At 30.8% G+C, this 18,877-nt stretch overlaps 1 protein-coding gene across 3 annotated transcripts in view; it reads left to right on the top strand.

The window, feature by feature from the left end:
* The window catches only part of Grik2 (glutamate ionotropic receptor kainate type subunit 2), a 677,012-nt gene that overhangs the window by 512,048 nt on the left and 146,087 nt on the right, over nucleotides 1–18,877 (top strand). For all 3 annotated transcript variants that reach the window (XM_027928184.2, XM_027928185.2, XM_027928187.2), the window contains exons 12-13: nucleotides 11,867–11,985; nucleotides 15,715–15,932. In XM_027928184.2, coding sequence (XP_027783985.1) covers nucleotides 11,867–11,985; nucleotides 15,715–15,932 — 337 coding nt within the window. The remainder of the gene's footprint in view (nucleotides 1–11,866; nucleotides 11,986–15,714; nucleotides 15,933–18,877) is intronic.

Here is an 18,877-nt window from a genome sequence, read left to right as displayed (position 1 = left end):
GCAGGGAAGGAAAGTGAGATGAAGTGACTTGTCTTACTACACAATTAGTGAAAGAAAGAGAAAAAAAATGCAGAAAGAACCATAGACATGACTGAACAATCTGTTACATCAAAGTATCAATTGTATTTTTCACCAACTTGCACAGAGGCATTAAAGCATTTCATACAACTGCAGGCAAAAAAGCAGAAAATATGACCTTGTGTTAGGTAATCAGAGAAAGAGTAGGATCCTTTAAAAAATCATTTTCAGGACAGCCAGAAAAAAAATATATGCTTTCTAAGTGTGGAAAGGATTCCCAGTCTCAATCCTACATCGCTGTCAGCTCTCAGTATTTATGTGCACCTCTTTAATTCATGCTCAAGGATTATGTTATCGACAGTGATTACCAGGGTGGGAAAGCTGTGCTTCAAAGGTCTGAATAATGGCTAAGCCTCTCTTCTCTCTGTGCACATTTAAAAGCAGAGCTTTCATTCAGAGCCAAGATTCTGCTAACAGGGGTGGTATTATTGTTCCTACTCCTCAGTTTCATGAAGAGATTTGTTGTTTCTTGGAATTTTGAGCAACCTCATCTAGTTTCATGTGTTTTCTTTTCTTTTTTTTTTTCTTGTACTATTAAAAAATAACTTATGCCAACTTTTTTTTGTGGGCTATTTCCACTGAGGCTGGCTTTATACAACAGTTGCTTGAGGTTATTAATATTATTCTCTACTTTTAAAGGAAATGCATCCTAAGAGGTAGGGTCTACAGACCAGCCATAGCTTAGATCTCATGAATCAGTCTATAGAGAAAAATTAAGTTTATGATTAGAGTCATAGAGAGTTAATTTTGTAACTTCTCTTAATTTATATGTTGATAGTCATTACAGTATTTTGTTTATTATTCAGAGAAAGATTTATCTGGATAAAATATAGAAATTGTTTCATTCTGATTTCATTTTATTATCTTTGGATTTAAAGTAGTAGGATTTATTCTGACTGTAGTTTATGAAATAATCCTACACAGGAAGTAGATCACAAAAGAGCCAGGTAGGCAGGGTAAACAGACAATGAAGACAAATACTATTTGTTCAAAGCATCAGATATTGATGAACTGTTGGTATTAACACATTGCACCTGCTTGATAACATGGAAAATGAAAAACAAATAAAGATAAATCTTTGTAATTGTTTTATAAACTCCACAATATTTCTTTATCATATCTAAGAAACTCTCGTGTACTATTTGTTGAAAAGCATTGTTATAATAATTATTCAAAAAGAAAGCAATTCTCCTCTGAATCTTTGACATCTAGTGGTATAACATATTATTGTTAACACTGAAGAAAATAATAAAGGAGTATTTTAATGTATACATAGACTAAATGAAATAACACTATTCACTGAATACGAATTCTATTTCTAGTATTGTTTTATTTCCTTTCAAGATGTATGAAATTAAAATGACATGCTCTTTTCCTTTAAAGAGTCTGTTATCACAAAAAGTAAATTAGACTTTAAGAGATGAAGAAAATAGTATTAAAAAGAGCATAATGGATAAAGCATTTCAAATGGAGAAGGTTAAATTAAGTATATCATATCCTCTTCCATTAAAGGGCTTTTCATCCAATAGTTAAGTTAGATTTTAAAATATAAGTAGGATATTAATTAATGGACAAAAATGGAGATATAATTCAGTTGGAAGAAGGAATATCAACTAAAGTGTGGAGTGTTATATTAATTCCATTTAAGATGTTAAAATGAATTCTACTTGGAGCTATTGTTTTGGTTTATTAAAGAAAACTGTAAGATTTTTTATTAGGACAATGGGAACTTTGAATGTATGAGAGTTTTCTAAAGTCTTGAAAGTTAGGCAGAAAAGGTTGGAGTAAATTGGACAGCAATATTGATTTCTTGCATGTTTTGGGTTAAATAATAAAGAGTATTAAAGATTGTGAAGATTTACCTAATAGTTATATGTTGAATGGACGAAAAAAATATGTAGATAAGAAAATCAAAAGGCAGGGAGATCTTTTGAGTTAGATAATTCAATGTTCAAGCTAAAATTATAATAATATGGGGATGGTGAAATGGGAATTGAAGGACCAATTAAATGTTGTTTTGCAGGAAAAAAAAAAGAAATGTGGTGATGGGGTGAATACAAGACATTGAAGGAGAAAGACAAGTGATTTCTAGAATTTTGATCTGAATAGTTGGAAAACGCCTAGATTCCTGTCAAACTGGTTGAGTATTTACAGAATATTAGTTTGTAACAGGATGGATGAACATTTGATATTGGTCATGCTGGGTTTAAGATACCTCCAGACTGAGATTTCTTGTAAGTAGCTGGAAATAAATAACTGGAGCAATGGAGATTCATAAGTGAGATTCTGCTAGATTCTGCTAGTTAATTCCAGATCAGCAAGAAATTATACCAAAAACAAATACATAAAAATAACAAAAGAGCTAGCTTTACAGTGATATGGATAATAATGACTGTATGAGGAATATATTTACATTACAGTCCTTGCAGTGTTGGAGTTACTTTGGTTTGTAGTATGAAGTCATGTTACTTATCTGAACAATGTGTTTGAAATGAGAATGGACTGTAAAAATTGTCACACTTTCTATTTAGACATCTTTTATCACAGTGTTAGTGACTAGCTAGTAAATTGCCATAGTTTTTATTTATTCTTTACAAAGGAGACCATAAGTCTATGAATGACAGGTAACTCTTAAGCCTTAAGCCTTGAAGTGAATATGTTTACATCCAATTGTGTTTACTTGACAGAAAATTATCTTTGTAAATTGTAAACTGTTATATTATGCACAGTTTATATAATAATGTTTTCCAATTGGTTTGTTCATTTCTTCCTTAACCATAGTTTAACTTCATTCATCTTCAAAACTTCACCATATCATTTTACATTATGAAATCTTTTCTTTTACATTTGAACATAGAAAACAAACTATTGCCTTAAATAATATCCTGCTCATTAATGATTTGGAAGGTAATTAAAATTAATTATACCTAAGAGGGATATTTCCTTAGAAACTAGTTCTTAAAATATGTAAAATATGCACAATTTGAAAAATCCCATAAGGCTTGTGTGACTCATTCTAAAACACCTACACACAGTTAATTTTTTAAATGTACAGATTTAATTTATGGGGCAAAAAACAATATGAAATATATGTTGTCACTGATAACTTAAAATTGCAAAATAGGACATATAATTGCTGATATAGAATACCTGTTATCCTTAGTTCTGAAAAGAGATTATTAAGCTATTAAAATCTATATTTGGAATGAACCACAGTACAAGTTTTCTGGCTAGTAAGAGCATTTAGAATTACTTTAGAAAGTTAAGAAAGAAAACAACAGCAAGCAAATAAACAATAAGTTATAAAAATGATGTATACTTCTAAAGTATATGTAGATCATTCCCATAAAGCAGTATCTCAAAATCAGTTTGGTATGTTGGTGGAGCAGGCCACTGAAAAGATACAATTGTTTCATTTGGTACGGAATAAATCAGTATTTGAGGAAATTATCTGTATCTTAAACTTCTTATAGCACTATAAATGATATCTGCACTGATTAAACTTGAGGGAGTTTTCACATAAGGTTCTTGTCGTGAACTCTTGGATTTATGTTGGTGTTAGTAAGATAATCTAGGTGCAATGTTTGAGATGGTGCATTTTCCACTTATGTGACCTTACCTTTGACAATTGTTTATAGTAAGCAGGTAAATTTTTTTAAGGTTACTTCTTGATATTGTTTTTTGAGATCCAATTTAATTTTAAATGAATACTTTTGAAAAATAAGCAGTCTGCCCTCAAAGTATTTTTGTTATTGTTGTTTTGTTTTTCTCTTCTAATATGTTGAGCTAAATTTCTTTACCTTGATTTATTTTGTCAAAGTTGTTAGGATGGCTCACAAAAATGTCTTGTAACAATTCTTTCTGGATTCAAAGAGATAAGTTTTCCTGTCAGAGTAGAAAAAGAAATCTTCTATTCCATGTATAAAATAGTTAGGATTCAGGTGGCAATGGTAAAGTATTGAGTAAAGATAATAGTGTAAAAAGAATTTAGACTTCAAATCCGTTTGAATATTTCTTATCTATGAATATATTGTATGGTTTTAATTTTTGAACTATTTTATTATTAGGCTTGGTATGGTGGTAAATAAAATTAGCATAAATTTTATGGTATTTTTAAAAGAAATCAGATAGTAGTTAATATATTTAGTAACCAAGACCTGAACTTTTGCTGAAAATTTCCGGATTTTTTTATATTCTGTTAATGTCATTGGCATGATGACCAAATCTTAGGTTTTTGAACCATCTCAAGATGAATATTTTAGACTCTAAAAATACAGGCCATACATGAATTTTTTTTTAAAAAAGGATAAAACAAGGAGCATTCTATTGAGTGAAAATTGAGCAATTCCTCATTTATTAGAGGATTGAAATATTAGAAATAGTATCTTTCTGTCACTGGTACATGAATTAGATCATTGGAATTTCCTTTTATTTTTGATAAAGATTGAAATGCCAACTAGGATGGATAACAATAGAGTAGAGACTTTGTCACAGGAGAGCTCCACTGTAAACCTGGCTCTACCCTTCTGTGTTCTCTTGGGCAGATTCCTGATCTATATGAAACTCATTTTTTATACTAATAATAACGATGTTATTAGGTCTTTTGTTACAGTTTAAAACAACATAGCATAGCTGGTTGTTTTATAAATGGTGGGTATGACATAAACTAGGTGATAATTATGTGTCTCATGTCCAGTAGTTTATTGAAGTTGCTTTATATAGTGTGCCTTAATTGGTTCTTTCATGTCTTGTTCTAAACTCTTTTGTTTAGTAGAAGTCATGGTTGCTTTTCAAAGATATGAGAAGCTCTTATTTTATGTTGCTTCCATTAGAATTGTTATAAAAATGACATGATTTCTACTGGATGCTCATGTGTTATTGTAGAGATGGTCGGGTTGTCTATTATCTTTAAGTCTGTAAAGAGCCCATTTCCCTTATTTTCTAAAATTTAATCTGCCTTCCTGCCAAGTATGACAGCTTTTATACCTGTCTGTCTTCATGGCATTCTTGAGTTAATCTATCAGGAATTCTCACCCCCTCTCAATAGTAAAGTCACCCTGATGGGTTTCATTCCATTTAGCTTAAATTTCTAGAAACACTGTTTCATATTTGGCTATTTGACTTAATTATGGAAATAGCTATGAAATTCACTGCCATGTTCTGCTTCTGAAGTAAAGAATATCAAATATTTCATGCTCCTCGAGCGCATTAACACCAAACTGGCCTGATCATCTATGTTCAAACAACACATGGCTGTTTTTAGTAATTGCCAAAGGCTGAAGTGTGGTGTTCTTTAAACAAACAAACAAACAACAAAAAGAAAAAACAAAATTGGCAACATGACATATAGTATTTCTGTGAAGAGTTTAAATGTATATAGATGTTCTATATAGCAATTACCCAGTTCTCATTTCTCCATGATATAATCAGGTTAGCATTACCTTATTACCTACTTTACTAAAGAAAAATGAATGGTATAACTTATTAACAATGATAATTTTTATTTCTTTTAAGAATCCTTTATTTTATTCAATAAAATGCATGAATTCTTGGTAAATAATTACCATCATTTAAAATAATCTAGTTTTACAAATCAGATAAATAAATAACAATTGAAAATTGAAATATCTAACTTTTGATTTTTTAGTTACTTGGAACTTAAACTGAAAAGGAGTAAGGGATCATCAGTTTAATAATCTGACCATGAAAGGAAAAACAAAGACACCATCTCTAAGTGGTGTATAATGCTAAACAGCTTTTTATTTATTGTACTTGAATGTTTGTTCATATTTGCCTTTGAAAATAATTGTGTTTATATTCTTTAAGACAAATTCAAATGAAGCTATTTATTATACCTATTTTAACCTGTTTAGCCCCATGTGTAAAATGAGGTCAGACATTACCTTGTCAACTAATTAGGCAGAATAAGACCAATAAAAACCAGAATCTAGTAACTACAGGTAAACCTTCAAATAAGATTTTTTTTTAATTTATCATAGGTCAGGTAAATGTTGAGGATTATTGTATAGTAATAATTACAGTGAAATAAGCAACTTATAGTGAATTTAAATTCTGATATATGAAGAATACACATTATGAAAAGGTCATTTAAGCTAAAGGAAAAAGGAAAAACATGCATTAAAATATGTGGAATTATAGAACCAATGCTCAAAAGTAAAAGTAATACATAATGTTATAAAATCTATTTTGAACTCTTCACTAATTATAATGCAGTTTGTTTCTAAATGATAAAGTATTCAAATTAATGTTGAATTAGCATTTTGTAGGATGTAGTAAAAGTATTCCCTAAGTGAGCAGTAGATTATTTCATATATTCTCTAAATTATTTCTTTGATATAAGGATATAGAGAAAGTAATTTTTACACAAAGATTATATGCTTTTAGCTAATATTTATGTGGCAATGTATAACATGCTAAATGCTATGCATATATTATCTCTCATACTCAGCTTTCCCCCTTTTTTTAGAGATGAATATTCAGCTCAATAAGATTTAGTCATCTGTCACCAACTGCAAAAAATAAATATGTGATCAGACATTAAGTCCTCTAACCTCAAACCTTATGCTCATTGTAGTATACCTCTCTTCATCACTGAAGTAATACAAATAATAATGATAATGCTAATGATGAGGATAATGATAAAAGCCTATCTTTCAAAGATCTCAGGAAAAATTGGGAATACAGAATTAATCACAAAAACTCCAATAATAGAACACAAGGAAATAGATAATATATATAGATTTAAAATAAGTCAACTTTGGGTTCAAAGTAAACATAATAGAATTACAGAAAGGAATAGGATAAAAACTAGTTGACTGAATCAACTGAAAGAAAGAGAACTTTCTATTTAATACAAACAGCATAGATAAAAACATAATGAAGCATTTGGTCAGTATGTGTAATATTTTGACTAAAGGTCAAATATTGAGTAATACAGCATAGAAGCTTGAAGTTCAGGGGCAAAGAATATCAAACCTGACTCTGACAAATTGGTTGATTCTAGAGAAGGGGAGTTGCAAAATGCATACCTTAGTGTGAAGATAGTTTTAAAAGACAAAATAGAGAAAAGAAAACCAAGAGGAAGTGCCCTTTTGGAAGCCCATGATTCAGAACTGAGATGAAAGTACAGTAGAAGTTGGTGGAATCAATCAAAGAGGCAATATTTTAAAAGAAGTTTATATATTCTAAACACATTTTGAATTTAAGGAAGGAAACTAAAAGAAAAAATAAGAGTCTCAAGAACTCAGAGAAGTGATATACCAATTTAAATGTGGTAAAATTGAAAAGGAGAATTCATATGGTAGAAGTTATAGGGTTCAGTTAAAACATGTTAAGCATGAGGTAATGGTGGGCTATGTAAGAGGTAATTTACAGAGTTGGATGGAGAAATACTGAGGGAGAATTTATGACTGCAAGTTGAGAATTTTGTAATCATCAGCATAAAGGTTAGGCCATGAGTATTTTAGATGATTAAAGAGGAAGGAACAATCTGAAAGCTGAGAACAAGTCATGGGAGATGCCCTTTAAGTGGGGAAGAAAGTACAGAAGCAGGAGTGCACACTACAAAAATTAAAGAGAAGATATTGTTTGATAATAATGTTATTAGAAGTTCAAAATTGATTTAAAAACCGACTTGAAGGAATCTGAATTAAAAAAGAAGATTTTAAATGTCCATTATTTCCAAAAAATTGTACTGGAGATTGGAGGAGACATAAAGATAAATCCAAAACTGTATTTGCCTGTGTTAGTTTTAGAATCTAATAGAAAAGAGGAGAAATGTATGTGCATGAATTTATAGTGAAAAAATCATATTTTGATAAGTACAACTTGAAATTCTCAGTGCTGCAGATGATGGAGGTAAGAGAAAGATATCAATGCTATTCAAATACTCTGTCTACAAAGAAAAACCTTGCTTGGGGAGATAACCTGAAATACAGTATGTTGCATCACAAGACAGTTATTTCTTTCTCATTCATGATCTGTAGGAAAACAGTTCAAGACTGGTTGGGCAGCTTTATTATCCTCAGCACAGGGCTTCCAATACTTCTCTATGCCTCATGTGTCCTAAAGAAGCAGAAAAAGAGATTATAGGGAAAATACCTGAAAAAGCATCCTCGGAAAGTTGCCTTCTGTCCATATTTCAAAACTCAAATTGAATTGCTTAACAAAAGAAGGTAGAAAGAATAGGTTTAGGTAAGCAACAATGTTCTCAGTAAAACTCAGGGAGAAAAGTGAATAAGGAGGGTGGGCATCAGTTTCTATTACAGATATCCTCTAAGAGAGAGAAGCACAAAAGCTATGTTTATATGATGCTACTGGGTGGAACTGCAGGAGAGATGTACAATCTGAGGATCTGTGGAGTGTATATTACGGAATTACAAGCTGAATGACATGAGAAAATGAATTGGTAAAAATAAATATAGACTTTTTTTGGAAAAGTGACTAATAGCTGAACTGAGAGGAGAATAGGATTTGCAAGAAAAAGTACATAATATTGGATATATGGTCCTGATATTTTGGAATGAAATGTAAAGATATCATTAATTCCACACTTAAGTCTAGATGATTTTTCTATTTATTATGGAAATGACTGAAGACTTGTTTTTAATAGATTTGTGATATTGTCGGAATTTAGAAGTTAAAATTTTGCAATAAACAGAGGAAAGTCTAATTAGGATAGCATTGCTACACGATATGACAACCTATAATGTCAATGGGATAGATGGAGAAAAGAGACATTCTGGAGGTATACTGATATAATTTGGCAACTGTTTGAAGTTTAGGCTTGTGAGGTAAAAGAATGTGAACAACTAAAGATAACTTACTGGGTGTTCAGCATAAGCAAGCTAAGGGCTAGTGGCAAGATTACTGCAATTGTTCATAGATGCTGGATTTGATGTTTTTAGCACATGGGGAGGCAATAAATAGGGAAGGATGAGGGAAAGAAATTATGAATTAATATTGGACATATCACTTTACTCAAAGTCAAATTATTGAAAATGCACTTTAGGTCAAGAAAGTGATTAGGGTTAAAATACATAGATTTGAAGCAATTCAAATAATTTTATGAGAAGAAAAATATTAATTTGGAAGGCAATAGAATTTTTATGTATCTGGGTTAAACCCAAGGGTGCTTAACCACAGAACGACATCCCCAACCGTTTTTATTTTTTGATACAGGATCTCACTAAGTTGCTTAGGCCCTCACCTAATAGAAGGTTTAAAAGTGAATCTGAAGGAATTGGAAGGTGAAAACAGATACTGAAAAAAAAAAATTGTTGGAAATAAAGAGAATAGAGTTAAGAGGAATAGTTAATCTTGGAAGGATGAAGGGATTTAGTTTAGAAAGAAATGAAGGATGGTACTAGAGCTATGCTGACAAAAGTGAAGAAAAGGAAGCATACCATGGAGAAAGGAGTACAGGGCTAGGGAGTGAGTGTGTGCTAGAGGTGTTTCTTGGAAGTGGGAATTTGAGAAGAAAAGAAGTGACTTACATTTCTACCATTAGAAGACTGTTAGTGAGTCAAAACAAAACAAAGAACAGTTTCCCAAGTATTACCAGGAGGAGCAAATTAGAACCTCAATTAATACATTTTTGTTGGCTAGGTTTGCATCTTTGGAGACTTAGTCATCTGAATCCCTGAAGTCTAAGGGAGAAAAGCCAGAAGAAATAAGAGGTGAATGTAGAGGTTCCTCCTTCTTTCCCTCTCTCCCTTTCTTCTTTCTTTCCTTTCTTCTTTGTTATTTTCTTCTAATATATGTAGGGAAAGGCAATCAGACCCTAGATTTGTATATTATCACCTCCCCAACATGGCCACCACACCACTCTCCCCTCATTTCGTAGAATCCCTTAACTTGTCTATATAAAACCCAAGGGCTCATGAAACTCTGAGATAACTAGTAATCTCAGTCAGCCAAATTATACAGTTCTGACCCAGTAGATATATTTCTAAGATTTGTCTTGGGATATAGCTAAATGTAGCTCTTAGAGACCAGCTTTATGTTTATAGTTCATACTTTTCAAGAAGAGTATGTTTTAAAAAAAATAAACTTAGAATTTCAATATGGGAACTGTAAGTGAAATCACATTTATTGAAAAATATTATTGTTCCATGTATTAAGCAATTGCAATCTACAGAAACTATAATAATTCAAAGAAACCTTACAATTATTACTAGTTAGGCCTTACTACTATTCTCATTTTTGAGGTGGGGGAACCGAGGGCATGTAGTTATGAGGGTAGAGATGTACGGAGCCCATAATCTTCTACTAGATTACATTGCCTCCCATGAATAATGAATTTTTAGATAATTTAAAATTCTAATATTTAAAAGAAAACATCATTGTTTAAAGACTGATGGCCAACATTCTGATTCCAGGAAATATTTTTTAAAATGTGTACAAACTGTCTTCACTTGCATAAAAGGAGGGAATTGAAATAAAAATATCTACAACCAAAGCTACTTATATTTTAGACAGACACAACGAATCAGATCAGAGTGTTTAATTACTATTCAATGAACCTTTCTATTCAGTGTGTCAGTTTAACTTAGAGAACCAAACAAAACACTTCTTTGTTTGTCAAGGATAGGCAATTAAAGCAAGGGTATTCTAAAATTACATTAGAAAGATGAAAATGGTTTGTTTGATCTTGGAATTCTAATATATCAGAAAATTATTGTGAAGAAAATTGGGCTCTCTGAAGTGACAGATACATTATTCAAATAACTTTGATTGAATGTAAGATTTTTTAATGCTTTCATAAATGGCACATATACTAATTTGTTTTATAAAAGAGTGGCTTTAAATTTTGAGATATTGGGGAAAATATATTGTTGGTTTAGTAATTAGAATGAGTATATTTAATTATGGCGATGGTGTTTTTGAATAGTTCTATTAATTGATAAATATATCTGGATTATATTAGCATAAATTAATTTATGTGAGCAGTTGACAATTTGAAAAGTTCTCAATTTGAATATATGAAAGATGTTCATAATATTTCTAAAACCATCTGTAACTGACCTTGAGATTAGATTTGATTTTCTTTATCTTAAAAAAGTGATTCAAATGAATTATATATCTGAAGCCAAATAAGTGGAAAACAGACAGCCTCAGTATGCATTCCTGCTTCTAACACTGCTTTGATATCATGCCTATTGGTGTGTGATCTGAGATCTGAAATGATCTCAGAAGCATGTTATTCAGAGTTGAGTTTGTTACACATCAAGACATAAACCCACACAGTACTATTTTCTTAGGTATGCAAATATACATTGATTATTTGACTCTTGGTCACATTGGTGGTTTCTATTATATGATAACAAACTCAAGATGATTTTCTAGTTTTTCTCCTGTCTTTAACAATTTTTTCACAATCTTAAAAAATGTGTTCCTTTCATAGCTGTTTATTTTCTACTTTAATGATTCTCTAGGTTTTTAAAAAACATTTTTTAAAAACTTCTGTGCATGAAAAAGACTGGGTCTTAAAAATACTGTTGATGTATTGATAAACATATTTTATTCTCACAAGTAAAATAGAGTAAAGAAATGCCACTTGTTATCTTAATATGGAAATAACTGATAAGGGCAGGGGTATTTAAAATCTAACACTTGCTGTCATACATATGCAATCTTAGTATAAGAATGCCTTTCTGATTTCTATTTAATCTTATCTGTCTTTTTGTTTCTCTTACAGCAAAAGTGCTGGATAGAATTTCTTCTCACTGCAATTTAAATATATTCTTTTTTCTGTCAATTACCACAGGTTTAGTCCCTATGAGTGGTATAATCCACACCCTTGCAATCCTGACTCAGACGTGGTGGAAAACAATTTTACCTTGCTAAATAGTTTCTGGTTTGGAGTTGGAGCTCTCATGCAGCAAGGTATACGATTCAGCCTGCTATTTCCTTTGGGCACCATGTCCCACTCTTTGCTGGGGGTGACAGCTCTTGCTGGCACAAGTCGCTTGCATGGGTGCCTCTGTGCATGTAACCATAATCCAGCTTTTCCATCTACCTAGTGCATTTAGGCCTTCTCAAATCCCATCCAAGAGAGATTCTGAGAAACAATTAGCTTTTGCAAATTCACATAGAGTATACTCATCTAATTTTTTTTTCTTAACCCACAGTAGGTATATCACTTCATAGATAACCAAGCTAACCTGATTCATTAGCCAGAAGCTGCATTTAAAGTACTACTAAAATTACATCTCCTTGAGACAAGAATACAGTTCAATACTCCTGTTTCCTGTCTCATTTTGATGTAAAAAATGTCTCCTCTTTCATATTAATTCCTGTTGATTAGATGCATTTATATTGCATGATTACTAAATCTACTGCATATAAATTTGCAAAATTAAAAAATTAAAATATTTAGAGATAACTTTCTGAGTAAAATATTAGCTGCATCTGATAGCTTATAAAGAATATAAAATATTGCATGCTCAGTGGTGCATGCAAAACACTTTTCCATAATTTAAAATTTATAATATGAATGTTAAAAGTAAAGGTTGTATTTTAGAAAATGATAGAATACAAGTAATAAGATGTCTTAGTGGTTCATGAATTTTATTATATTAGTGTTGGATTTACCAAGTAGAATTTTAATTTTTGATACTGTGATTTCTTTTATTTATCCTTTAATATTTAAATAAAATTTAGGAAATTAATATATTAAACAATTATTCAAAATATGCTATTTTACTAACCAAAGTCTAGACTGTTGTGTACATTTAAAATGTAATATTTTTAAGTTGTAAATTTAGTAAGTATAGCAAAATGTCCAAGGTTTTAACATTGGACAATGCATGGAGTAAGAAAAAAAAAAAAAAAACAAAACATATTCCTTCCTAACAGTCATTCTACCTACTACATTTTATCGTACATTTGGGTGGTATATTTATTATCCACTTTGGAGAAAGTTATGCAATGATTGCATTACATATCTGGAATAAAATTGTGTTAAATTATAAAATGTTTATAAAAAGGACACTATGCCATTGTATGCTTATTTATACACTAAATCCATTAATTCATTACTGTTTCTTTTCTAAATTACATCTAAAGTAAGAATAAATAATGTGAAAAAATTGAAAGAAAATAATTTATCAATAAATAATATTTAATACATGTAATAAGCAAAATATTAGTTGAATTAATTATTTCCTTAAAAATTATGAATATATGTATATTATATATATGCATATGCATATATATGTATGCATATATATGTATGTATATATACATATAAATATGTATATATATGTATGTATGTATATATATATATATATATACATATAAAAATGATGAACTAACTAATCTCTTTGTAGCATCTCTTTCTAAATAACTTTAAAATTCAAAGTCAGTAGTTGTATTTTCCCTTTCCTACATTTTGCGTCCAAGGTAAGGATTTTTTTCCTTAGGCATACTCTACACTTGGAAGATAATATTGGGATTCTTTTAAAATAGTAGTGAATGAAAACCTGCCTTTAGAATAAACTTCTCTTATAAGTAGCATTGAAAATACAATTTACCTAGGAAAATTGCTAGTCACCTGCTAATAACTAATTTTAATAGTCCAGAGTGAGTTATCCTCAAACTGAAGGTCTTATGATAATGATTTTGCTTTTTAAATTTTTGATTCCATTTAGAAAAAAAATTGTTTTTTAAAACTTATATTTCCTAAAATAGTTGGAGGTCTATAGGATTTATATATTCATAAGGTGATCTTGATATCAGTAGTAGAAATTATAAATAAGACTCTGTGATATCTCTGAAGATAAGTAATCCAAGAAATGAAAAAATTCAAATATACATTTGCTTTGCCACATAACTACTTCACTGCTGGTGGATACATGAAAGAGGAACCCATACTATTCTGGCTGATGCCCAGCTCCCCAGGAATTAGTGGGATATAGTGCTGGACATGACGTTACCTTGAGTACATGACAGTCAGCCCCTAACCAGGCTCTGATTCACAAGCCTAGGAGGTATTCGCTTTCGGTCCTTGGGTAAGATAAAAACTTGTGGTAATTGGGCCATTTTTGTCAAATGTCTCCACTATTCTTTCCTTTCCCAGTCTTGTTTGACCTTATTGGTGTTCTTGTTTTTAAAAATTAAAAAAAAAAAAGTAAAATAAGCAGCTCAAAGCTGCTGTCAATCATCTTGAGAGTGTTTTAGTGTTTCAGTGTCCGAGTGTGTGTCTGACAGGGCCTAGGAGCAACTACATCAGAAAGGTACTTTTCTGTCTTTTTTTTTTTCCTTACAGAGTGGTAGGCAGAGTCTGGAGCTGGAGTTGGCTGTCATGTCCAAGTCTGTCTGCTTTTAAAATTTTGTTTGTTTGTTTTAAATTGCAAGGGTAAGATGAACTGCAGTGCAAGATGGGCTGTTTTGATATAGTACAATCATGATACCACTTATTTTTCAATGTTAACATGAATAATTTTATTTTTTTCTTTCCATCTAAAGATGTGTTACCTTACTGCATCAGTAATCATATTAAAGATCTGACTGTAAAATAAATCAGCAAAAGGAGTCCATCTTTGCTTCATTCCATTTTACTCAAACCCTATTAAAAGTTATGTACTTTTTGATTATAGATTCAAAATAATTAAAAGTGAATGGTAATATATTTTATACATACATCCACAAATTTAATTTACATTTTAATAAAAAAGCCCACATTCTGATATATCTTCAACATTAAAAATGTAAATAATATGGTAAAATTATAATAGAATTTAATTCATAGAAGACCAAATTTTAAAGTTGCTAGGGTGTTATTTTATAACCTAAATGAATTAAAATTAATAATAATCAAAGGTAAAATCTAATTCCTAGATCCTATTTTTTTTATTTATACCATGGGCAGACAACTCCAGCCATATATTTTGATATATATATGAAATGTGATACATATGTATAAAAATAAATTTGTAACAACTTGAGTACTTATTCTTACCCTAACTTACTTCATCAAGGCTAACCATAGTGATGGGAGATATTTGCTTATTCAATTATAATATAAGGTAGAAAATTATTTGCTACCTCATATTAAAATAAATACTGGGCTAAAGCCCCACATCATCTCTAAAGAATGTGGGTAATTAAAATTATTTTACTATTATACACCATTACTTTTTAAAGTGATGAAATAGACAAAATATTTGTGCTACTTGCACATGAAAAATGAAACTACAGGAAGGTTGTAAAAAAATGGATGTCAGCATATGTTAAGTCATTTCCTCTGAAATTCACAAAAATAATAACAATATGAAAATCTACACATTGGCTTATAAACTGGAAAGTTTTTCCCTCTCTCTTTTAATGCTAATTTACAAAGAATTTAACTCATTAATATTTTAACTACACCTTCTCAGGTAGAGCTAGAGTCTCCTGTCACTATACGTAAACATGAACATCCTAGAGAATTCTCTATTTTCTGAAATTAGCTTCTGCTCTCCCAATGGTTGTTGCTTGCTTACTAAAGCAATGTATAAATCTGTGACATAAGCTTTTATTACACGGTGATTCCATTCTGCCACTGTGACCAAAGTATTTGATTGCTGATCAAATTCTCTGTATTCGTTTCACCTTTCCCCCAATCTCTGTTAGGTTCTGAGCTCATGCCCAAAGCGCTCTCCACCAGGATAGTGGGAGGCATTTGGTGGTTTTTCACACTTATCATCATTTCTTCGTATACTGCTAATTTAGCCGCCTTTCTGACAGTGGAACGCATGGAATCTCCTATTGACTCTGCTGATGATTTAGCTAAACAAACCAAGATAGAGTATGGAGCAGTAGAGGATGGTGCAACCATGACTTTTTTCAAGGTAAGTCCCACTGGCTATCTAAAATTTATATGTTAAATATTATTATTTATGCAGGATAATTGATAGCATATAACTCAAGGGGTAGAAAGTTGTACACTTCACCTGTGTCCACGAAAGTGAATCATTTTGATATGTGAATATTGCCAGGAGCTTTTGCTTTACAAGTAAGTATTCTACTCTTATTTCAAAGAGTATCTGCCCAAAGGAAACATCTTTTTTTTCTCAACAAGGTTTTATCTTTTAATGAAAAAATAATATGTTTGTTGAAAATTAAATAGTTGTAGATTTGGATTGTACAAGGCTTGGTTAATCTGAAAAGAAGACTTACATGTAAGATTGTTTCCCATGTATACATTTATTTCTGTCAAAATGAGGCAGGGGATGAGAACAAAAAGAAAAATCAGTTCTTATTGTCTGTATAGTTATTCATCTAGTATTCTGCAAGATAGGGTCTGGAAATAGGATACCCTATTGAATTCACTTTGGTTTCCAAAAGAACAGCCCTCTGGAACACTTACATGGGAATTATAATTTTGCGCAATTCCTGGAATATAGAGCACCTTATTCTCTTTATTACTCCTCTCTTTCTACTCCTGTTTTCTTACCAATCCAAGTAGATCAGATAGGGAGATTTTACTTTAAGGAGTATCAATTTATAATTCCTTTAATATTTTATAAAGTATTTTTCAGGCTTTTAGAGATTGGGCAAAATTTCCAAACACTAAAATTTCCTTTCAGTGTTCCTATAAATGCAATAGGTAGTTCTATTGCACAGTAGAAGTAGTAGATTTTTTCTTAAATAATTGGTTCAAGCTATAAAATAAATTCTTTCATCAAGCATGCACCAAGTGCCTATTGAGTGCCAGAAACTGCACTACTGGTTAGGTATTCTACAAAAACTATGACCTCATTATCACTTTCAAGGAGATTACAGTCAAGTTGATAACAGAAGAATAGGTCAACAATCAGAAAACAGGATTTTATGTGATTTAAAACAGCAATTTTGCAACATTATGCAATTTTCTTGGTAAAAATTCATGCAAAACTTTCAACTTTCTTTACAAAGTTCTGAAGGACACCAAATTTCCAAAGAATGTGATAGATTCTCTTAGCTCCTTAAAGTCTTAATTATTTTTCTGAATGAATTTCTCATATGGGTAGGTTAAAGACTGAATGCATACTTCATATTTAATTACCCATTCATTAATTCTTAATGAAATGCATTGAATAACTAAAATATGAGTAAAACAATTTTCTCAGAGTGGTATTATTTGACATTAATGGTAATTGATCAATTTTTTTCAAATTAAATTTATAGAATTATTAGAGATTTCCTTTCTAATAATACTGATTTTGAGATTTTTATTTTTATTTTAAGAAACTAGTTGATGAAATTCTTAAAAGCTCAATGTTAGTGTCAAAAATTTTTCAGGGAGTGAATACATGTTGCATTGAAATTATTACAGTATCCAAGTGCCTTTTGAAGTTGAATTTGAAAAATAACACAAATAAAGTACCTATCAGTGATTTGACACCAGAAATGTTTATATCAATTTCGCAAATATTTCATGGCCTTAATTTCATTTTTATTTTAAGAAGACTCAAATATCTTATTTCAAAGCCTAATGTATTATTAGCAAAGTTCCCTTGGAAAAAAATAGTTCCAAAAAATAATTCTCTTTTTTCTCCTTATGTCATTTTTCTTTTTTAAGGTTATTTTCCTCCTTGTTTGTCTTTTCAATCTTTTGTTCTTTTTTCTTCTTTTTAGTTCAGCTGCTCTCTGCCGTGTCATTTTTTTCCTACCTTCACTTTTCCTTGCTACCGGCTTTTCTTCTTACTCTTTCATCTCCTGCACACAAGGGTGCCTCCAGCACCTGGAGAAAATTGACATGAAGCAACTTTCTGTTTCCAACAGCACAGACTTTCTTCAGAATTGAAGCCTTCTGGATTATACACTAGTTACAATAAAAACCATACAGTGATAATTGCTAAGTTGACAATTACCTTATGTTGTTAACTATCACATGCTGAATTCTTACTGTTAAAATCAGAAAGAAAAAAAGCCCTGAGTCTTAGAGAACATTATATGTTGATTTTTCTTTAGTATTTTAGTGTGGTCCTAAAGATTCTCTTTCCAACTTCATGTTTTGGCTCGTTAAAATATATAACTATACTAACTATGGTATAAAAAAAAATTCTAGCACTCTAGGATTCAAATAAATGTATCCTTACTTTGAAATCCTACAGTGAACTAGAAACTATTCTGTACTATGTATTTATATTTTATACCACCCTTTCATTTTTTAATTAACAGCCATACATACAAACACTATAGGAAGCACCTTCAGGCATTGACTTTTAAAGGAATTTCCATTACGTTTCTACTAATTTAATAAGACCCTTAACTTATTGTTCTGGAAGGCTCAGTTCCCAAAAATTATTTTAAAACTAACAGCTATTTCAGTACAAGTAAGATTGGCTCAAGATATCTGGCCATAAAGCAGGTGAGCCCTCAGTATTACAAAGTCACAGGCAGAGTTACAATGTTGCTCTACCACAGCAAATAATTATATTTCCAAAAACAGACTTGATTTTGTTCACTAACTTGTATGTATATTGTCTTTGAGAAGAGGTCTTCCTTCCTCTCTTCTATATCCATTGTGCTATCCACATATTCTCTCCAGGGATAAATATAAAGCCATAACTAAAAAAAGTAATAATTCAAAATCAAACTGCTTCTCCAGTTTTATCCAAGGAAACTAAATGAACTGGATGGCATCACTAGTGTGTTCTTGGTCATATTTAGATAAAAAAAAAATAGATGAGAGATCAGGAGTTTCATTAAAAAGCATTAAAAGAGGAATCAAATCCTCCATTTTGGAAATTTAAGAATTTTGTGTACTAGAGTTAAAATCTCACTCCAGGCCTAAACAAAATGCTACCAA

The sequence above is a fragment of the Marmota flaviventris genome, chromosome 6, assembly GCF_047511675.1.
Source record: "Marmota flaviventris isolate mMarFla1 chromosome 6, mMarFla1.hap1, whole genome shotgun sequence".
Classification (NCBI taxonomy): domain Eukaryota; kingdom Metazoa; phylum Chordata; class Mammalia; order Rodentia; family Sciuridae; genus Marmota; species Marmota flaviventris.
The sequence above is the reverse complement of the archived record's forward strand: the minus strand, read 5'-3'. Positions and strand labels throughout refer to the sequence as shown.